At 38.2% G+C, this 24,419-nt stretch overlaps 1 protein-coding gene across 2 annotated transcripts in view; it reads right to left on the minus strand.

The window, feature by feature from the left end:
* The window catches only part of LOC139155717 (broad substrate specificity ATP-binding cassette transporter ABCG2-like), a 33,128-nt gene extending 22,808 nt beyond the window's left edge, over positions 1-10,320 (minus strand). Inside the window, exons 1-2 of one of the 2 annotated variants that reach the window (XM_070730982.1) lie at positions 10,189-10,320; positions 2,800-3,008 (exon numbers count right to left, since the gene is read on the minus strand). Coding sequence is in view for 1 of the 2 variants with exons in the window: in XM_070730981.1 (XP_070587082.1) it covers positions 2,800-2,987 (188 nt within the window). In the remaining variant the exon portion in view is untranslated. The remainder of the gene's footprint in view (positions 1-2,799; positions 3,009-10,188) is intronic. The other variant, XM_070730981.1, reaches the window with a different exon arrangement.
* Between the last annotated feature and the right edge of the window lie 14,099 nt (positions 10,321-24,419).

A 24,419-nucleotide genomic window follows, 5' to 3' on the forward strand; every position in this document is an offset into this window, starting at 1 on the left:
TTGTGGGCGGTTGGGACACGCCGGCAGAACACCCCAATAGCTGCATGCTAAAGGCAATAGCAATAATAAAAATAATAATTTATTAGATTTGTATGCCGCCCCTCTCCAAAGATCAGCAAGCTGTAATTCAAGGAAACATTTCTGCGACTGCTGAACTTCCTGATTTTTTTTTTTTTTTTTAAAATCACAAGAATCCCCAGTGCAGAAGAAATGCTCTTTGCATTACAGGTAGTCCTCAAATTAGTTATTTGTTAAGTAATTGTTCAAAGTCATAACGGCACTGAAAAAAAATGACTTATGAATATTTTTCACACTTACGACCATGATCACGTGATCAAAATTCAGACTTATTTCTGACAGTATCCTGGGGTCATGTTATCCACCTTTGTGACCTTCTGGTAGGCAAAGTCAACGGGGAAGCCAGATTTACTTAACAACCGTGTTATTAACTTAACAACTGACATGATTCACTTAACAAATATGGCAGAAAAGTTCATAAACAGAGTAAAACTCACTTAACGAATTTCTCACTTAGCAACATAAATTTTTACTTCAGTTGTGATCACAATTTGTAATAAATTGAATAATTTCGTAATAAATTGAAATCCAAATACCCAGAGACTTGTATCCATTTTCAGGAGTTTTTTGTGTGAAAAAATAATAATCTTGGTTTCAAACTATAACCATGACCTCAAGACACTGACTTTTAAATGGTGGGTCATTAAGTTTGATTACTTCTGCCTTCTAGCTACCTACATGTAATTTGTCGGATATTCTGCAGGGAGTAACCTTTCACTTTTCACACAGAGAGTAATATAATCCAGTTAATTATTCATAGCATCACACAGTGACCTCACGTCATAATGAACCTCTGAGTCTACACAGGTCGAAACGATGACAGAAAGTTAACATTTAAAGGACAGCAGATAACCAAGCCTGAAGTTTGAACCTGGCTTACTATACTTCGTGTTTGCTTAATACTTTCCAAGCTGTTGGAAAGTCAACCAGCTGTTAGCTCTAGATCAGGGCTCTCCAACCTTGGCAAATTTAAGACTTGTGGACTTCAACGCCCAGAATTCCTCAGCCAGTTGGAGACCTCTGATCTAGATAACGCCTTATTTCTGATCTAGATAACGCCTTATTTTAATAAATGTAGCTTAGGAAATAGCCACATTTGGAGTATAAGACGCACCTTTCCCCCCTAAAAGATGCTGAAAATTTGGGTGCTTTTTACTAAGCTACATTTACTATGCCAAAAAATACAGTTCTCAATAAACATTTTATTAGACTTACTTACTTACTTACTTACTTACTTACTTACTTACTTACTTACTTACTTACTTACTTACTTACATACATACTTACATATTTACTTACTTACTTACTTACTTACTTACATACAAACTTACTTACTTACTTACTTACATACATACTTACTTACATACTTACTTACTTACTTACTTACTTACTTACTTACTTACTTACATACATACTTACATACATACTTACTTACTTACTTACTTACATACTTACTTATATACTTACTTACTTACATACTTACTTACTTACTTATTTACATACATACATACTTACTTACTTACTTACTTACTTACTTACATACATACATACATACTTATTTACTTACTTACTTACTTACTTACTTACTTACATACTTACTTACTTACTTACTTACTTACTTACTTACTTACATACCTACTTACTTAGTTACTTTATTTATTTGTTTGTTTGTTTATTCATTCATTCATTCATTCATTTATTTATTTATTTATTGGATTTGTATGCCGCCCCTCTCCGCAGACTCGGGGCAGCTAACAACAGTAATAAAACAGTATGTGACAATAATCCAATATTAAAACAGTTAAAAACCCATTATTATAAAAACCAAACATACATACAGACATACCATGCATAAAATTGTAAAGGCCTAGGGGGAAAGAGGATCTCAGTTCCCCCATGCCTGGCGGCAGAGGTGGGTTTTAAGCAGCTTTCGAAAGGCTAGGCGGGTGGGGGCAACCCTGATATCCGGGGGGGAGTTGGTTCCAGAGGGCCGGGACCGCCACAGAGAAGGCTCTTCCCCTGGGTCCCGCCAAGCAACATTGTTTGGTTGACGGGACCCGGAGAAGACCCACTCTGTGGGACCTAACTGGTCACTGGGATTCGTGCAGCAGAAGGCGGTCCCGGAAAATAGCCCTGGGATTTGGAGTTTGTCTATATTTATTGAGGTTGTGCTCCACTGAAGCATAAGGTGTATAATTTGAACTCTCCTTTTTGGAGAGTGTGCTTGTGAGCCTTTAAGACTCCTTTCGTAAGCTCCTTAAAACCCACCTTTGTCGTCAAGCATGGGGGAATTGAGATATTCCCTTCCCCCTTGGCTTATAAAATTTATGCATGGTATGTCTGTTTGTATGATTGGTCTCTTAAATTGGGGTTTTTTAAATTACTTTTTATATTAGATTTGTTATATTTGTCTTTTTTACTGCTGTTAGCCGCCCCGAGTCTGCGGAGAGGGGCGGCATACAAATCTAATAAATGAATGAATGAAGGAAGGAAGGAAGGAAGGAAGGAAGGAAGAAAGAAAGAAAGAAAGAAAGAAAGAAAGAAAGAAAGAAAGAAAGAAAGAAAGAAAGAAAGACAAACTCCAAATCCCAGGGCTATTTTCCAAGTGCCCTCATCTGGCCCTAAAAGTTTCCCAAATATTTCAAGTGAGCCATGTTAAAAATCCTATGCAAATGCTAGGGATAACTACGAAGTAAACAAGATGAGCCCGCATGTACGTACTTGACATCTCTCAAAATTTCTTTTTCCACTACTTTTCGACAGCCTAAAAAGCCACTCTTTGTCTTTATTCTGTAGCAGATGTTACGAAAAGTGACGGTACTGGACTTTGTTGAACTCCAAGATTGATTCTGGATACCATTCGTATTGCAATCTGCCATTGGCACAACGACTTCTGGGCTCTGAGACATCTTTCTGGATTATATTTACTCCTAGGAAAAACAGACATGGGTTATTTTTCAGACAATGCGCTGTCTTTCATTTAATGTTTCCTTTTATAGTGCAAATAAAAATGCATAAACGCATAAACAGTATTTAACAATCAACATCCCAAGTGAAAATTAATATGCCTTGAAAAATTATGTTATGAACTGAACTGTTTTAAAAATATTTTATTTAATTTTTATTTATTTATTCATTTGTCCAATACACAATACATATGGAAGAGAATAGACATGAAGTAATATATATAAAGATAATATGTAAAAATAGAGGAGAAGATATATGAAAGGAAGAAAATATCTATGATATATGAGATAAAGGAAATACAATTGGACAGGGGACGAAAGGCACACTAGTGCACTTATGTATGCCCCTTACTGACCTCTTAGGAACCTGGAGAGGTCAATTGTGGATAGTCTAAGGGAGAAATGTTGGGGATTAGGGGTTGCCCCTATTGAGTCCGGTAATGAGTTCCACGCTTCGACAACTCGATTGTTAAAGTCATATTTTTTACAGTCAAGTTTGAAGCGGTTAATATTAAGTTTGAATCTGTTCCGTGCTCTTGTGTTGTTGCGGTTGAAGCTGAAGAAGTCATTGACCGGTAGGATGTTGCAGCATATGATTTTGTGGGCAATACTTAAATCGTGTTTTAGGCACCGTAGTTCTAAGCTTTCTAGGCCCAGGATTGTGAGTCTATTTTCGTAGGGTCTTCTGTTTCGAGTGGATTGATCATATTGCTCATAAATGTCATTTCTTTTTTAAAATAAAGGCTACTTCAAATGTTAACAACATGCAATTAAGAACAACCCAATGCTACAAATCCATTTGCGATTTCTGCTTTTTACGACGTAAAAATTATTTCAGGCAATGCCCCTTAAGCTATCAGGATCTTGAATCCTAATGTCTCCCAAATACTAAAAATATACCCATACGCATTCTTAACATTCATGGATTGTCCCAGAGCAGAATAACTATAATATAAAAATAACAATGAAAAAAAATATCATTATACACTGGAACTTTGCTTTTTAAATGTATCTCCAAAGACTCCTGGACTTAGTTACTGATTTTTGAAAAGTTTTCAGATTCTAAAAATGAGAAGATGAAGCAATCTATTTCCATGGGTCTAGATTTCACAAGCTTAAGCATTTAATTAATCCCATATCAACGCTAAATGGATTTCATATGGATTTTAATTATTTTTTCCTTCTGTACTGTTCAGTTTACTTTAAGCCCATATCAATGATATATTGATTCATATGGGTTTTAATTATTTTTTATGATGTTTATTTTAATCATTACATAACATATGTCTTTTAAAAAAATACATGTTATATGAGTGCATGTATAGAGGGTTAGAAATATAAAGGGAGGGAGGGAGGAAAAGGAGGAAGGGAGGGAGGGAGGAAAGAAGAAAAGAAGGAAGGAAGGAAGGAAGAGAGAGAAGGAAGGAAGGAAGAAAGGAAGGAAGAGAGAGAAGGAAGGAAGGAAAGAGAGAGAGAGAGAAAGGGAAGGAAGGAAGAAAGGAAGCAAGGAAGGAAGGAAAGAGAGAGATAGAAAGAGAAGGAAGGAAGAAAGGAAGAAAGGAAAGAAGGAAGGAAGGAAAGAGAGAGAGAGAGAAAGGGAAGGAAGGAAGGAGGAAGGAAGGAAGGAAGGAAAGAAAGAAAGAAAGAAAGAAAGAAAGAAAGAAAGAAAGAAAGGAGGAGGAAACTATTTTCCACATTGTGGCTTTAAATTTGTTGTTCTTTTTCACTGACGGAAACAACACCATTATGATTTAGTTCATGTTTCTTGGCACTAAGCCACAACTACTTCCGGAACATAGAACATAATCCAACAGATGTTAGCTATGCGAATGGCTTGAAATACTGTAATCAACAGACCCTCTGCTCTGGGTGTCTCAGCACAGGGCAGATGGCTGGTCAAGAAAATGGGACTTTTGATTGAGGCTTTTGACTTCCTGGCTGACATTCCAAAGGCTTAAAGTCCTCTTGACGTTTATTCTTCCCACATTGCCAGCAAAAACAAAAACAGAACTCCTAAAAGTCCTAGAAGCAGACAGAGATGGGGCAGTAGTGGGTCTTAAATGCCTTTCCATAAGTGCACTATTGTGCCTACTGGTCTTTCTGTCCTATTATCCTTTTTATCACTTCTTTATACAGTGGTACCTCGTGATACGAACCCCTCGTGATACGAACACTTCGAGATACGAACCCGGGGTTCAGAAACTTTTTGCCTCTTCTCATGAACTTTTTTCGCCTTACGAACCCACCACAGATCGCAAAATGGCACTCCGCTGGGCACCGCCGCCCGGCTGTCACCTTTTAAAACAGCCGGGGGGCTTCTCAGCGTTCTCCCGAACCTGAAAGTTCGGCAAAAGTTCGGGTTCAGTTTCCGGAGGCCGCCGAGAAGCGCCCGGCTGTTTCAGAAGATTACAGCTGGGTGGCGGCACTCGGCAGAGCGCCGTTTTTGCGATTGGTGGCGGCGTTTTCGGCCGATCTGGAGGCTGGAAAGGAGGTGGGGAATCCCAATAGGGAATTCCATGGGCGGAGCTTTGACGTCACGAAGACATCCTTCCTGGTCGGCCGAAACGTGGCCTCCAAAACCGAATGAGCCTTTATTTTCAAAATGTAAACAGCAGAACTAAAACAGAACTAATGAAACATTAACACCAGAACGCGAAATTAAAACAAAAGCAAATTTTGACAGCTTTCTCCCAGCAACTGGTATAGATCCGTTGTGCATTTGTTTGTTTGTTTGTTGATTGATTGGATTTATATGCTGCCCCTCTTCATGGACTCGGGCCGGCTTACAACATTTCAATAAAAATACAATCTATAAAACACTTCTAAATCCAATTAACCGAAATAATTAATTTAAAATATTTTTAAAAGCTAAACATTTAAAAATCGCATATTCAAAGACATACAGCAGCATCCTACACATGAACAATACTGATTTCCAAATGGATCCGTACGTAAACTGTATTCTGAAACTGGCTACTTTTTCTGTGTGGAAAGGTTTTGCCTTTGTGCTCAAGAGTCTCCCCATTAGCCCTTCCGAGCATAGAATTTATACAGACAGGATGCCGCCAACAAAAGCCTTTGATTTCTGAACATAAGGAGTCAATCTCGGAGCCCCAGATGCACACATGGGAAAAGCCAAAAACATCACACACACTCACACACGCAAGCAGAGAGAGAGAGAGAGATGTATTGCACATAAGGGGCGAGCATAATTGCACCAGGATGCCTTCCTAATGTTTCTCTTTTACTTGCATCATGTATATAAACATTATATCTTTGTATACCACCAATACCACAAACAAATAAAATAAATAAATAAATTAGGGAGGATCATATACTTACCGGTACTTTTTGGAATTCATCTGGGTTGCTTGCACAGATGGTGTTAACCTGCTCGGTAACGACCTTTGGTTTTAAGCAAATAAATGATTCCTGCCTGGCGTAACCCACCTGGAGGACAACCCCTTGAATCAGACATACCTCCGTCAAAGCTTAAAGCCTGCCTGAGCCTTTAAAGGGCCATTAAGGCTCTTTTGTGCCTTTTTTGATGCCAGAGATGAATAGAAGCTGCCTTTCTGGGAATGGCTGGTGTTTATAGGAGCCTAAATTGTAAGTCTGAACAGCCCAGGGTATGTCTTAAAATTCTAAAGGCACTGTGAGATTTTGGAGACATTTCATTTCTCCCTTTAAAATATGATGGGCGGGCGGGTTTTGAAAAATGCCTGCGTGAATTTATTTTGATTGATTAAAAGTGATTGCTCTACCTTTCCAGATGGGGAGAGCTATTATTTTATTTATTATTTTATTTTATTTATTATTTTATTTTATTTTATTTTATTATTTTATTTTATTTTTTATCATTTGTTTATTTGTTTATTTATTAGACTTGTATGCCCCACCTCTCCAGCTCACAAAATACAGTACAAAAAAAACAATATGTATACAAATCTAATAGTTAAAAGTATAATCTAAAATCCCATTACATTTAAAAAACAGTCGATTTACTCAATCACATCCACACATAACATTTAATGGTCGGAGAAGAAGGGGGTGAGATCTAGCTGCCCCATGCCTGGTGACATACATGGGTCTTAAGGCTCTTGCGAAAGGCAAGGAGGGTGGGGGCAGTACGAATCTCTGGAGGGAGCTGATTTCAGAGGGCCGGGGCCACCACAGAGAAGGCTCTTCCCATAGGCCCCACCAGACGACATTGTCTGGTCGACGGGACCTGGAGAAGGCAGACTCTGTGGGACCTAATCGGCTGCTGGGATTTGTGCTATGGTGCTGGTGTTCTTGAATAGAATAGAATATGGAATATGGAATATGGAATATGGAATATGGAATATGGAATATGGAATATGGAATATAGAATATAGAATAGAATTTTTATTGGACTGGACACATAAGCAATTTGTCTTGGTGCAGATGCTCTCAGCGTACATAAAAGAAAAAGAGACATTTGTCAAGAATCATGTTTATTACTCAGTATAAAGCTAATGCAAGTGGTGTTAGGTGAAATTTTTACACAATACTGTATGTCTATAAAAATCTTTTTGCCAAGCCAGTGAACAGAGACGATCTTGTTAATAAATCAGCCTAAATAGATCTGAATTATTGACACAGGGAATGAAAGGGGGGGTGAGGGGAAGCCCTGTTAAACTGGCCCTTGTGATAACAAGTTAAAATATTACCTTTTAATATTGGATTCACATTCCATCATATGCTTAGTTTACTACCCTGGCAGCAGTAACGGTGGGAGGCTTTTCAAAATATTGTGGGAAAATAGCTCCATGTTTTTATTCTACTTAGGTTTTTTTAAAAAAGTTATAAATGGGAAGACAGTTAGGTTTTTCAAAATATTGTGGGAAGATACTCCCATGTTTTTAAAAATTCTACTTAGGTTTTAAAATAATAATAATAAATGCGAGGACAGTTTGGTTTTAATCAGGCCCTAAGGAAGGTGGTGTATTTTTTCCCCAGATTTTAAAAGCGTCAAAATTAGCCCTTTAAAAAGAAAAACTCAGCTTGGTTTTTTAAAAAATGTTTAGTGAATTTTTAAAAAGCAACCAGGGTTACTATCCAGTAAGTCTGCGGAGAGGGGCGGCATACAAATCCAATAAATAATAATAATAATAATAATAATAATAATAATAATAATAATAATAAAGTTCAGCTAGGGTTACTATTCAGTAAGATTAAATGTTGGTTAGATTCATCATATTTAATTATTAAATTAATTGGCTGCCTGACTTCCGGTGACTCCTAATGGTTATAGTTTCGTCTCTTGCTCAGTTTTATGCCAATCTCTCAGTTTTATACATTACAGTACTGTAATTTTCAGTTATACGATAGGTTCATCCTTTTACATCCTTTTATGTCTTTCAAGTGTGGCCATTGGCAAAACCTGAGCACATTTGGGTAAATGAATGAATGAATGAATGAATGAATAAATAAATGAATAAATAAATAAATTGTATTTTAAAAAGTGCTGAGTTTTAATCACACAAGCTAGGAACTGACTTCTTATCAGCGGAGAACAACTATAAAGAAACCCACAAATGCTTCTGCAAACAAGGACCTTTTCTCTCTCTTCTCTCATTTCTTTCTTTCCTCAGTGCAAGACAACTAAGGTGAGAAGTTAGAACTCAAACAAATAAGCGAAGGAACAAAACGCATCTCTCACAAAGGAAAGGAGGGAAGAAAATACCAAGATCCTCTACCCATAACAGAAGACCATACGAAACTAGACTTACAATCCTGGGTCTAGAAAGCTTAGAACTAAGACGCCTCAAACATGATCAAAGTATTGCCCACAAGATCATATGTTGCAACGTCCTGCCTGTCAAAGACTACTTCAGCTTCAACCACAACAACACAAGAGCCCACAGCAGATATAAGCTTAATATTAACCGCTCCAAACTTGACTGTAAAAAATACGACTTTAGTAATCAAGCATGGAACTCACTACCGGACTCTGTAGTATCATCCCCTAACCCCCAACACTTTACCCTTAGACTATCCACAGTTGACCTCACCAAGTTCCTAAGAGGTCAGTAAGGGGCATACATAAGTGCACCAGAATGCCTACCATCCCCTGTCCTATAGTCTCTCCTATATCTCCTATATCTTCTCTACTATATCCTCTATATAAGCTTCATTGTATAGGTAGGTAGGTAGGTAGGTAGGTAGGTAGGTAGATAGATAGATAGATAGATAGATAGATAGATAGATTAATAAAATAAAAAAATAAAATAAAATAAAATAAGATAAAATAAAATAAAATAAAATAAGATAAAATAAAATAAAATAAATGTAATGAATATAATGAATAAAATAAATAAAATAAATATAATGAATAAAATGAATAAAATAAATAAAATGAATAAAATAAATAAATAAAATGAATAAAATAAATAAAATGAATAAAATGAATAAAATAAATAAAATAAATAAAATAAATAAAATAAATAAAATAAATAAAATGAATAAAATGAATAAAATAAATAAAATAAATAAAATAAATAAAATAAAATAAAATAAAATAAATAAAATAAATATAATGAATATAATGAATATAATGAATAAAATAAATATAATGAATAAAATAAATAAATAAAATAAATAAAATAAATATAATGAATATAATGAATATAATGAATAAAATAAATATAATGAATAAAATAAAATAAATAAAATAAATAAAATAAATAAAATAAATATAATGAATATAATGAATATAATGAATAAAATAAATATAATGAATAAAATAAAATAAATAAAATAAAATAAATAAAATAAAATAAATATAATGAATATAATGAATAAAATAAATATAATGAATAAATAAAATAAATAAAATACATAAAATAAATAAAATAAATAAAATATAAATAAAATAAAATAGTATTTGTTAAAAAAAAAGCTAAGATCTGACTTCTTATCAGCAGAGAACAACTGTGAAGAAACCCACAAAGGCTTCTGCCAACAAGGACCGTCTCTCTCTCTCCTCTCATTTCTTTCTTTCCTCAGTGCAAGGCAACTAAGGTGAGAAGTTAGAACTCAAACAAATAAGCGAAGGAACCAAACGCATCTCTCACAAAGGAAAGGAGGAAAGAAAATCCCCAGGTGCCCGTTTTGGACTTACCTTCAACGAATGCAAGTGGCAACGGAGGCAGCAGGAAAACAAAACAAGGTGTTCACAGCACATCTGGGGGCTAAGGCATGGAATGCCACTTGCGGGCCTTTTGTCCAGCTTTCTGGGGCATCCAAGAGACCACTTGGTACAACAAAGAGAAAGCAATGAGGTTCTTCCCTCTCCAAGCGATTCCTTTTGGCACCGCTTCTTGTTAAAGAGATCACGGTCCATCCCTCCTCCCTCTTCCAGCTGCAATTAAGGGAGGGGTGAAAGGTCTCCCTTAGGGAGGGGCTGGCACCGGAGAGCACTTTCGCCCGACTCTATTTCAGCGGCTGATAATGCTCCAAGCACAATGCAGAAAGCTCCATGGATAATATCCCCCGCTCTAAATACATTCAGAGAAAAAGCTCCAGAGTCATTCCGGGCTGCCCACAAGGTCATGCCCATGTGAGAAAAATTAAGGAGAATGCTTAGGCACATGTGTTTTTCCCACTGCCTCCAGCTCCGTTCAAACAGTTGTGATACTTTTATTTATTTCTATTTTATTGATTGATTTTGTCCCATATACAATGAGGGTTTTAGTGGGTGTACACATAGCAAAATACACGATGAAGGTTATAGAGGAGATACTCATAGTAAACTATATCTAAGAAAGAAGAGAAGAAGAGATATAGGAATAGAACATATCAATGAAAGAATAGAAGACAAGATATAGTGCTCCTCCTCGCCGCCTCAGAGTCCATCTTTTTTTTTAAGCCTTAAAATTTTAGATTTTTTGGATTCCCCTCCCCTCATCTTCTTCCTTTGGCAGCGACTGTCCTCCTCCTCTTCTTCCTCCTCCTCCTCCCACCCAAATTCCGAACTTTTATTTCTTTCCTAATGGGTTTGCATGCATTATTTGCTTTTACATTGATTCCCATGGGAAAAATTGCTTCTACGTACAAACTTTTCTACTTAAGAACCTGGTCACGGAACGAATTCAGTTCTTAAGCAGAGGTACCACTGTATAGTTCATGTCTACCCTTATATAAGTCTAATTGCTATTCTGTTATTTTGCAACAAGTGCCAAATAGCTGTTTTGCAACAAGTGCCAAGTTGAGTTCAGCTGTTTGCACCGTGAGTAAAGATACTCACTTTCATAAATAAATGACTATATTCCAGGCACGAATCCGTGACAACCGCTCATATAGCCATTAAAAGAAAAACAGATAGGCAATAAAAACCTTGCACGAAAATATTGAAATGTCTGAAGGTTTTTAGGTTGTGTTAGCAGCGGTTTCCTTTCCAAGATGCGATCGAGATAAGAAAAGTTTTTGAAGTTCTGCCCAGTTAGCAGTATGTCTGATACTTATTGGAAGCATTATTTGAGAAGGGGGGAAAACCTAAGATATTAAATGCATGGAAGCAGTTGAAAGTAGTTTTGGATTTTGGCTTCACTACAGATATTTTAGCCCTTCCCTTCCTTTTCCTCAATCCATGAAACTCATCTACATACGAAATCATATGTATTCAGATGGGAACAAGTCTAAGATTACAAGATTACATTTAAATATTCTGGTAGAAATTGTGCAGGGGGAATTTCAATGGCAAAAGAATATTCAGTTGACGATTAACATAATACTCAGACAACCTTGGTATAAAATGTTATTACTGATATTTTATGTATGTGTGTATGTATGTATGTATGTATGTATGTATGTATGTATGTATGTATGTATTTACTTACTTACTTACTTACTTACTTACTTACTTACTTACTTACTTACTTACTTACTTACTTACTTATTTATTGGATTTATATGCCGCCCCTCTCCGGAGACTCAGGGCAGCTAACAGCAATAATAAGACAGCCTATAATAATAATAATCCAATACTAAAAACAGTTAAAAACCCATTATATAAAAACCAATCATACATACAGACATACCATGCATAAAATTGTAAAGGCCCAGGGGGAAAGGGTATCTCAGTTTCCCCATGCCTAACGGCAGAGGTGGGTTTTAAGTAGCTTACGAAAGGCAAGGAGGGTGGGGGCAATTCTAATCTCTGGGGGGAGTTGGTTCCACAGGGCCGGGGCCGCCACAGAGAAGGCTCTTCCCCTGGGTCCCGCCAAGCGGTATTGCTAAAATAACTACTTCCTTTTCTCTAAAATGCTAGAAATGCAATCAACAGATTGGATAGCAGTAGCATTTAGACTTACACACCGCTTCATAGTGCTTTTACAGCCCTCTCTCAATGGTTTACAGAGTCAGCTGGTGTTTCTCTTCTTAGTAGTCTTATTGGCAGAGATGTCCCAGTAGTTGGGAGACAGGATGAGACAGACTCTTCCATGGACAGCAAAATATTGATGCTTTGGCAGCGATAAACACTGTTTAAATGTGGGATTTCCTATTAAGCAAGAATTGGAGGAAGCTAACACTAATTTGCTCTGATAAGCACTTGGCAATGTTTATTTATTTATTAGATTTGTATGCCGCCCCTCTCCGTAGACTCAGGGAGGCTCACAACATCAATAGAACAATTCATAACAAATCTAATAATTTAAAAACATTTTTAAAAACCCCATTATTAATCAGACATACATACAAACATACCAAACATAAATTGTATAGGCCCGGGGGAGATATCTCAATTCCTCCATGCCTGGCAGCAAAGGTGGGTTTTAAGGAGTTTACGGAAGGCAAGGAGGGTGGGGGCAATTCTAATCTCCGGGGGGAGCTGGTTCCAGAGGGCCGGCGCCGCCACAGAGAAGGCTCTTCCCCTGGGACCCGCCAAACGACATTGTTTAGTCGATGGGACCCGGAGAAGGCCAACTCTGTGGGACCTAATTGGTCGCTGGGATTCATGCGGCATGTTGCTGTATGATGGCGTGGGAAAGAGAATGAATTCAACTGAGGCTCTGTGTTGCTTTATTGTATGAAAGAATCATAGAGCTAGAAGGGATCTTGGAGGTCTTCTAGTCCAACCCCCTTCCAAAGGAGTCTACACCACCCTGAGTCTTACACGATTAAGCAGCGTATAAATCAAATAATTTAAATTAAATCACTCTGGGCAAATGGTTGTCCAATATTTTTTCTTGAAAAACTCCCATGATGGAGCACCCATTAACAATGACCTTATTATTCATCCATCCATCCATCCATCCATCCATTCTTAATGTTAAGAAGGTGATGTATCAGTCAGTTATATTTTACTCCTTTTTTGTTCATCAACCCATGGGGAAAGACTGGCTTTTCCTACCGCCTGACCACACTGTTCACCCATTTTGAGAAATCACTACCCCTAAATCCTAGTAGGAAAAGCAAGTCGAATGCTTGGCTGCACAGCTAAAGGTATAACATGCAGGCAGAGGGAGATTATGATCCCGCTGTATAGAGCGCTGGGGAGACCCCATTTGAAATCCTGTGTTCAGTTCTGGAGACCTCACCTACAAAAAGATATTGATAAAATTGAACAGGTCCAAAGACGGGCTACAAGAATGGTGGAAGGCCTTAAGTATAAAACATATCAGGAAAGACGTCATGGACTCCATCTGTATAGTCTGGAGGACAGAAGGGAAAGTGGGGACCCGATCGAAACATTTAAATATGTTAAAGGATTAAATAAGGTTCAGGAGGGAAGTGTTTTTAATAGGAAAGTGAACACAAGAACAAGGGGGCACAATCTTAGTTGGGGGAAAGATCAGAAGCAACATGAGGAAATATTATTTGACTGAAAGAGTAGTAGATGCTTGGACCAAACTTCCAGCAGACGTGGTCGGTAAATCCACAGTCACTGAATTTAAACATGCCTGGGATAAACATAGATCCACCCTAAGATAAAATACAAGAAATAGTATAAGGGCAGACAAGATGGACCATGGGGTCTTTTTCTGCCGCCAATCTTCTATGTTTCTATTTTCAAAGTCTATCTCTCAGCATTTGTGAGACAGAATCAAAAAGTCATATTCCCAATTTTCTTTTTGCAATTTTCTTTTTAAAAGTATTTCTGTACATGACTAAGATGAATTACAAAAGCATGACAAAGCACAATGGAAATGAATCAGCAATTTTCAGTTGTGTTTACATGCTTTGAATTGCTATTGCACCAATAACAGGGACAAAGTTCATTTTCCTCGTAGACATGTTTCTGTACACCCACAACTGTTCTGAAAAGATTTTCAATCCCACCAGAGTTCATTCAGAATGTCTTTGGGGGGGGGGGGGGGGGTTTGTGTGTGTGATATGTTCAAGTTTAAAAAAAACTTATTTAAAAAAAAATAACCACAGGTCTTCAACAGTGCAACCATCCCCGTCCCTCCTACTTATCCTTTTCTTTCCTTCAACTTTTCCCAGATTTTACAGTAAAGTCTTCTCTAGTGAGCTTCCCCATTGTACTTTTCAGTCTACACTCAAAAGAGCGTAAATATATATATTTACCATGCGCCTGATAGTTAAATCCTCATTGCCAGACCCATCCTCGAATACAGCTCATCTGTTTGGAACCCATATCACATCTCAGACATTAACACCCTTGAAAATGTCCAAAGATACTTCACCAGAAGAGCCCTTCACTCCTCCACTCGAAACAGAATTCCCTACGAGACTAGACTTTCAATCCTGGGCCTAGAAAGCTTAGAACTAAGACTCCTTAAACAAGATCTAAGTATTGCCCACAAGATCATATGCTGCAACGTCCTGCCTGTCGGCGACTACTTCAGCTTGAACCACAACAACACAAGAGCACACAACAGATTTAAACTTAATATTAACAGCTCCAAACTTGACTGTAAAAAATATGACTTCAGTAACCGAGTTGTCGAAGGTGGAACTCATTACTGGACTCCATAGTGTCATCCCCAAACCCCCAACAAGTTACCCTTAGATTATCCATGGTTGAGCTCTCCAGATTCCTAAGAGGTCAGTAAGGGGCGAGTACAAGTGCACTAGAGTTCCTTCCGTCCCCTGTCCTATTGCTCTCCTATATCTCCTATACCTTTCTTCTATTCCTATATCTCTTCTTCTATTCTTTCATTGATATGTTTTATTCCTATATCTTCTTTTCTATTATTTCTTAGATATATTTTACTATGAGTATCTCCTCTATAACCTTCATCATGTATTTTACTATGTGTATATAGATATATGCCCACTAAAACCCTCGTTGTGTATTGGACAAAATAAATAAATAAATAAACTTTTAAACTAAAGAAGTCCTGCGACTCCATTTGTGGACTTCAACTCCCAGAATTCCTCAGCCAGCAAAACTGAGAAATGTTGTGAATTGAAGTCCACAAGTCTTACAGTCGCCAAGGTTGGAGACCCCTGTTCTAGAACTCCTCTCTTTTTGTCTTGTTCGTTCTCAATATATTTCTTAACTTTCACCGAATGTCAGGACCACAGCTAGATGTGGAGTTCCGTTTATAATTCTCATCACATTTCGGTGCACCCTCCTCTGATAGTTCAGTAGCCATTTGGTGTCTTTAAAAGATGGTGTTGTTGTTACTTGGAGTTACTTGTTAATCCTAATCCCAGTTGGGTCTATGCTAACAATGGTGGTATTACAACAGTTTAACAACACTGAATAGATGCCATATTTAGTAAACCTACTTAGCCAAGAATATCTCAGGGACCGCCTTCTGCCGCACGAATTCCAGCAACCGGTTAGGTCCCACAGAGTTGGCCTTCTCCGGGTCCTGTCGACTAAACAATGTTTGGCAGGACGCAGGGGAAGAGCCTTCTCTGTGGTGGCCCCAACCCTCTGGAAGCAACTCCCCCCGGAGATTAGAATTGCCCCCACCCTCCTTGCCTTTCGTAAACTCCTTAAAACCCACCTCTGCCATCAGGCATGGGGGAATTGAGACATCTCCCCCGGGCGTATATAGTTTATGCATGGCATGTTTGTTTGTATGTTTTGCTTTTTAATAAGGGGTTTTTAGTGACTTTTAATTATTAGATTTGTTATACATTGTTTTATTATTGTTGTGAGCCGCCCCGAGTCTACGGAGAAGGGCGGCATACAAATCTAATTAATAATAATAATAATAAGAAGAAGAAGAAGAAGAAGAAGAAGAAGAAGTCAGTCCATTTTGTTAATTACATGTTTAAGATATTGATTATTAATTACACATTTAACATATTGAGCAAGATATTAAAACATCTTAATGAATCTATCATGCTTTCCCAAGGCTACCATTATGCAAAAGGCCACAATCATAGCAGAAGATATAATTACCAAAAAGGATGGCTCCCTGTAGTCTGAAGGCCAGGGATGTATCTTCAGGTAGAAAAGGCAAACCTTCCTTAGTTACTCCAGGGTGATGCTCTAATTAAAGACAAACGAAGTATCCTTGGAGGAAGACCTTTTTGAAGAGTCTTGTGCCAGATAGCTCTCACATAACCCTTTTTTCTTGGTTCTTCCAAATCTAGAGAAGGTCTTAGTCAGCATGTGAGTAGAAAGCAGAAATGCCTTTATAGGGCAATGTTTCTAGTTCTCATTTTACTTCAACGTCGCAGCTGTGGTTCCCATGCCTTTCAGTGCTTTCTTTTCTACTTTGGTCACATGCAATGCTTCGTCCACATTTTGTCAATTTGGGTCACTTGACATGGGATCACTTGACATTCATTAAGGCCAGTGTTATGTCCTGAGAAGCTGGGAAGTTTTCACTCCAGTCCGACAAGGATGTGGAGCAGGGAAATCTTGATCAGCTCATTCCCCAAAAAAGGCTCCCTATTTAAACCCTTGCCAAAAGCAGACAGGGACTGGTGTTTGCTCACCATAACCAATAAAGAGCTGAAGTCTCTCTGCCAGTCTCCTGCCTTGTCCGCACAGTGGTACCTCTACCTACAAACGCTTCTACTTACAAACTTTTCTAGATAAGAACCGGGTGTTCAAGATTATGGTTATGACCTTTAAAGCCCTTCATGGCATTGGACCAGAATATCTCTGAGACCGCCTTCTGCCGCACGAATCCCAGCGACCGATTAGGTCCCACAGAGTGGGCCTCCTCCGGGTCCCGTCAACTAAACAATGTCGGTTGGCGGGCCCCAGGGGGAGAGCCTTCTCTGTGGTGGCACCGACTCTCTGGAACCAACTCCCCCCGGAGATCAGAACCGCCCCTACTCTTCCTGCCTTCCGCAAACTCCTCAAAACCCACCTTTGCCGTCAGGCATGGGGAAACTAAACATCTCCCCCTGGGCACGTTGAATTTATACATGGTATTCTTGTGTGTATGTATCTTAGTATATGGGGTTTTTTTAATTTTCAATATTTTAATTAATTGGATTATGTATTGGATTGCTTTTCACTTGTTGTGAGCCGCCCCGAGTCTTCGGAGAGGGGCGGCATACAAATCCAAATAATAAATAAATAAAAATAAATAAATTATTTTGCCTCTAATTGTCCATTTAACAACAGCAGCGAGACTAACCTTTGCGCAGTGGTGGAAGAATGAGGAGATACCTCCGAATGATGCAATAATAAAAAAAATTAAATACTGCGCAGAGATGACGAAATTAACTGTTCTGGTCAGAAACGAAACAATAGCTACATTCAATAACTGTTGGGATCCTTTCTACAACTGGTTCGGAAAAAAGAGTGAGAATAACTCGCCATAAGATTGATTGGATGGATATAAACACGACCAGTTACAAATCTGGTATATAGCTATCTTATAATTCATATAATAATAAGAGACTTTATATATATACTGATAGTATCTTTACTACTCCTCCCTAAAATCTCTACAATTTGATTAATTCAACACTTGCATTTAACAATTTAGATGAACAAACCGAACCATGGTAAGGTGCTAATAAAATAGGAATCAGTTCTCGTTCTCAATACAGCTCCCCCGGACATTCGCCAAACCCTTTATCCTTTCTATCCTTTCTATGTTCTCTGTCCTACTTCTTCCCTCTACAAGTCTTCAAGTTTGTACTTCGTAAATTGCAACATTATTTGACTGTTTTTTGTTGTTGTTGTTGCTGTCTCGACTACCATTTCATGTTTTGTACAATGTAATGTACTTTGTATTATTTGTATAATAAAATTTTAAAAAATAAAAAAAATAAGATTATTTTGCCTCTTAAGAACCATTTTCCACTTACAAACCTGAGCCTCCGAAACTGTAAGAGGAAAAGGCAGGGAGAAGCCTCCGGGGGGCCTCTCTAGGAATCTCCTGGGAGGAAACAGGGCCGGAAAAGGCAGGGAGAAACCTCCGTGGGGCCTCTCTAGGAATCTCCTGGGAGGAAACATATGGAAGATATTCAACTTTTTCTCCTGCTGTGCGTAAAGAGTCCAAGATTTGCTGCAATACAAAAGTGTGCTCAGGATACAGGCTCTATCAACCTGGATCTTTGAATGTTCTGTCAGCTTTCTTATTAAACCATAGTCTCTTTGAGTCTAGGAAATGTGGTGGCCACTTTACCAATACTATACCAATGTCGGTATTCATAATCAAGTTTATTCCTATATCTGTTATTTTATATGAGTTTGACAAATAGGTAGGTAGATAGGAAGAGAGAGAGAAAGAGAGAGATGGATGGATAGATAGATAGATAGATAGATAGAGACAGACAGACAGACAGACAGACAGACATACAGGGATAGGTAGGTAGGTAGACAGACAGACAGGGATAGATAGATAGATAGATAGATAGATAGATAGATAGATAGAGATGATAGATAGATAGATAGATAGATAGATAGATAGATAGATAGATAGATAGATAGATAGATAGATAGATAAGACAGACAGACAGACAGGGATAGATAGATAGATAGATAGATAGATAGATAGATAGATAGATAGATAGATAGATAGATAGATAAGACAGACAGACAGACAGACAGGGATAGATAGATAGATAGATAGATAGATAGATAGATAGATAGATAGATAGATAGATGAGAGAGAGAGAGAGAGACTGTAAAATAAAATAAATCCTGCTATTCTACGCTATTCCCTCCTCAAGGAAAGACAGGGTCTGAATCTAATATACAATAAACATTACCTTGTCTAGCACAGCTTTCTACCAGTATTGTCCCCTGATTCTCTTTGCCATGGCCTTTCAAAGCTTTGAGATGAGTGGAGATAACAGACAGATAACTGCAACCCTCTGACCTCGCTGTGGAAATGATCTCTGGGTGTTGCCTGCTTTAAGGTATGTGGAAGACTCCAGGGAGGCTCTGAAAAGAACAGAAGGGAGGATGAATGTCAACAACCAAGAGCCGAGAGGATAGTCCCGTTGGCAGCTTATCTATCAACAACAACGTGGCCCAGGGGAAAAACAAAGTAACAAGAGTTGGAAGGGACCTTAGGAATCGCAGGTAAACCCTGCACCATTTCAGACAAATGCCTGTCCAGCCTCTTCTTGGAAACCTCCACAATGTCTGGTGGCAAACTGTTCCATTGGTCAATTGTTCTCACTGCCAGGCAATTTCTGGAGGCTGAGGAGGTCCCAAACAGCACATGCAGAGGCCTGAATTGGCCCGTTTTGTGTGTATTGCTTAATGGACTGCTAAATTGGCCACACCCACAGTCACATGACCACTTAGCCACACCCACCTATCTGCTGGCCCTCACCCACTTTCTGGAGGCTGAGGAGGCCACAAACTGGATGCATGGAGGCCTAAGGAGGCCAAAAACTGGCCTGTTTTTGTGTGTATTGCTTAATGGACTGCTAAATTGGCCACACCCACAGTCACATGACCACTTAGCCACGCCCACCTATCTGCTGGCCCTCACCCACTTTCTGGAGGCTGAGGAGGCCACAAATGGGATCCGTGGAGGCCTGAGGAGGCCAAAAACTGGCCCATTTTTGTGTGTATTGCTTAATGCAGTGTTTCCCAACCTTGGCAACTTGAAGATATCTGGACTTCAACTCCCAGAATTCCCCGAGATGAAGTCCAAATATCTTCAAGTTACCAAAGTTGGGAAACACTGGCTTAATGGACTGCTAAACAGGCCACACCCAAGCAGTCACATGACCATCTAGCCACGCCCACGCAGCCAGTCTGCCCCGCAACAGTATGAGGGACCGTGAATTGGTCCCGTTTAAAAAGTTTGAGGACTCTTGCTATATAGTACATTGAAATAACCCTGATATTTCATGATCTGCCTGAAAACATCATACGTTCTATAGATTTCCCAAGCATTCTATAAACTCCCACCCTGAGCCTGAGGAGCAGGACAGCACAGAAGTCTAATTAATTCATAATAATAATAAATTGATAAAATGCCAGCTTTTGACACATTGCCAACAACATATATATTATCTCTGTATTCTGATTCTCTACATCGCTTCCTGCAATCGATGAAAGCCAATTTCTGGTAGAAGATTTAAACCTCATAGAATAACGTTGGGCTAATTTCACCTGAACAGGCCGAATTACGCTGAAACCGATTATATACACCTCAAAAAATAATAATAATAATAAAGGGAACACTCAAATAACACATCCCAGATGTGAATGAAAGAAATATTCTCATTGAATACTTTGTTCTGTACAAAGTTGAATGTGTACAACAGCCTGTGAAATTGATTGTCAATCAGTGTTGCTCCCAAAGTGGACATTTTGATTTCACAGAAGTTTGATTTACTTGGAGTTATATTGTGTCGTTTAAGTGTTCCCTTTATTTATTTATTTTTTTGAGGAATGTGCAATGCCTGCCCCCTGGTGGTCAGCATAAGTCAAAACATCAGGGAAAGGCCTTGAGGCAGCTGCACAAAGTCCTCAAGAGACACTGTGAGCAATGAATTCGAGACAGGAAATTCAGTGATGTTTTTGAAGTGCTCCTCAAAGTAGAAGCACAGTATTATGTAATAATGGGCCAGATTGGTTGTTCAGGCCCAGAGCTTCCTCTAACTACAGTTTATCAGAACAGCATTGGAAAAAAAAACATTTCTGTTTAAGGCAGTAGTTCTCAGCCTTTCCAATTCCTGCCAACGACTACTTCAGCTTCAACCACAACAACACACGAGCACACAACAGATCCAAACTTAAAATAAACCACTCCAAACTCGACTGGGGTGACTTAATATAAGTGGACATAATCATGCATGGGATAGAAAAGGTGGATAGAGAAAAAAATATGTTCTCTATCATACAATACCAGGACGAGGGGCCCCTCCCTAAACCTCATGGGTAAGAAAGTGAGGACAAATAAAGGGAAATATTTCTTCACCCAGAGGGTCCTTGGTTTATGGGATTCACTTCCAGAAGAGGTCGCGACAGCTGTCAGCCTGGATAGCTTCAAGGCAGGATGAGACAGATTCATGGATGCCAAGGGTATCGGTGATTATTGGAATGGATGTCCATGTGCCACCTCTATGTTGGTTGAGGCAGGCAGGGTTCCCTTGGGTCCCATTTGTTGGGGGTCAGGGGAAAGGGAGGGTCTTGCCTTCTCCTTCTGCTCAAGATCCCCATGGACAATTGGTGGGTCACTGTATGACGCAGAACGGTGGACTCAATAGGCTTTGGCCCGATTCAGCAGGGCTCGTCTTAGGTTCTTATATTCTTAACTTTGTGTTATTCTGCTACTTCCACGACCCCCAATATTTATTTATTTATTACTTAGATTTGTATGCCAATATTGGCTGGGAAGATTGCATTGGATTAAGTTATTGGATAGGAAGATGGACAGCGTCTAAATAAATGTTACGAAAATCTAGGCAGGTGAAGAGAAGAAAGAAAAAAGAGACAGGAAGCACTAGGGAGCAAAGCTCTTTATTTCAAATGTTTTCAGTCTTCCATTTGCTCCAGTTGTAAAATAAAACAGTGAATATGAAATAACAAGCAGGTCATTATCTTTACACTTGTTCAAAGTATGTACATATTTTATCACAATACCTGATATTTTGGACAACAGTCTTGGCCTTCAATCCAAACAATAAATGGTGATGAAAAGCAACCAAGAGATATGGTGCCATGCAAGAGGACATAATTATTATTATTTATTATTATTATTATTATTTATTAGATTTGTATGCCGCCCCTCTCCGTAGATTCGGGGCGGCTCACAGCAATAATAAAAACAATGTACAATAACAAATCTAATATTTAAAAATATCTAAAAACCCATTATTTTAAAAAGGCATACATAAACTACGCTTTTTAAAATTATTATTATTATGCATCATTAAAGCAGCTGTATCTTTTGCAAAGCCTGTGCAGCTCCTTTGGAAGTTGCTTGCGGGACTAACGCATACAAGACCATGCACTGCAACTCTGCTTCATTGGAAATAAAACCGAATGGAAACATATCGTAGCAACAGAAGAATAAATAAGCCTAAAAAATAAGCATATTCTGATAAACATTTGTGCGACTTTCACCACAATCATAAATTCCTATCTTACATCCTACAGAAATACAGCAGCTCAGGCCAACACACACATATCTTAGGCCACAAATTTCAACACCTCTCCCAGGGAATCCGGATTGCCACGTGTACATTTTGACATGCTTCCTAAAACACAAATGCACACCGATTTTATAGAAGCGCACATTAGATTATTTTTTTTAAAGTAATTTTTAAAAAAAACTTTATTTAGGTTTTCAAATAGTATAATAAAAAGAGAAAATGTATACACATGCAGACCCTAACCCATTTCTGAATCAGTATGCAACATTTTCATATTGGGTTAGTTACTTTCATCAATGAAAAAATAAAACGAGTTTATGTGATTAAACGTTAGTATTTGTGTACTTCATCTGTTGTCATCTAAGTATGTTTTAGTTTCTCATCATCTCTTCGAATTATTCTATTCTCAACCCAGTTGTACCATTTATCCCAAGGTTTGTTTGTTTCATCTACTTTCGTGCCCTTAATGTCTTGTCGTCTCGTCCATCTCTGCACACCTGTAGATTTTTTTTCTATTATTTGCCTTTCACATGGAGTGTCTGACTTTTCCAGTTTTATGTGTAAGTCATTCTCCTGGTGGTGATTTTGATGTGCCAAGTTGGCAAACCTTTCTAGGTAGTCAGGAACAGTAATCATTTCCTAACCATCATTTATTTCCTTCTGTAAAGGAGGCACTGCAGCTTAATAACCTTGGGAAACTTTCCCTACAGCACAGGTGAAAAAATGATATTGGTTTGGATCAAAAAACATGTTTGTCAAAACACATCTAAACTTCCTTTTCTCAATCCCAGCTGGTTTGTCCATTCCCTTTTCCCAAATGTATACTTATGCAGTTTAAACAAGCTGGAACTGAATAATATAAACATATGTTGACTTTCACTCGGCTGTCAGATACCAATCACATCTTGAATGAACTAGTTATAACACTCTGACAGGTATAAACCAGCCACGTAGGTAAACCATCCGAATAGTTGGTAAGTTTCTATCTATACCAACCTCCAGTTTTTCCTTATTACAAAGGAAATGGTAACTGAGTTCAATTTCATGTCCATTGAACAATCACCAGACCCATAAGGGATGGTTTAGTGCCTTGATGCTTTCAATCATAATCTAAAACAATTTCTTGGAAAGTTTTGCCATTTTCCCCTAATAAATGCCCTCAACCATGTAATATTCTAGGCTGGATGGAGGCAACTATTCCTGAAACTTTGGTAAACCCCTTTTGCAATATACAGCAGGAAGCAAACAATTGTGTCTTCCAAACCTGGATTTCTTGTAGGTAAAAAGGGCTACAATTGATTTAGTGCCTTGATGCTTTCAATCATAATCTAAAACAATTTCTTGGAAAGGTTTGCCATTTTTTTCCTAACCAAACAGATTGACACTATACAATAGAGTGACCGATATACAGCTCCTTTTAATACATTGTGCCTTTAAAAGTTTATATATATATTAAGATTAATGAATTTCTTAATTGAGATTCCCTTTATTTCCAGAGTGCCAAAGGAGATCATCTATATATCCTTGTGTTTATTGCTATAACTTTTAAAAAAATATGCCAGCAATGTCGGCTGAAGGAATGGATATCTACTATAAGATAACTAAGATTAGAACAGGAATGGGGAGAGAATTTAACCTTTTCTTGTGCTCGGGAGGAAAACTCCATTTTTTCTGAAAATGGCATGTACTTTGTGGGAATAAGGCCATAATGAAGGAAAAAAACAGATTTGCTTTTTCAGTCTTTTCTTTTATGAGCTGCTGCTATTGAGTGTTGCTGTTGTTTTCTTAAAAAACCTGAATCATGCCAAAACTGCTCCCTTTAACTGGCTGGAAATCCATTTTAGTTGAGTCTTACATTTATATGATAGAATGGAGATAATTCTGATTGCGTGCCTG

Source organism: Erythrolamprus reginae, unplaced genomic scaffold (genome assembly GCF_031021105.1).
Source record: "Erythrolamprus reginae isolate rEryReg1 unplaced genomic scaffold, rEryReg1.hap1 H_5, whole genome shotgun sequence".
Classification (NCBI taxonomy): Eukaryota; Metazoa; Chordata; class Lepidosauria; order Squamata; family Dipsadidae; genus Erythrolamprus; species Erythrolamprus reginae.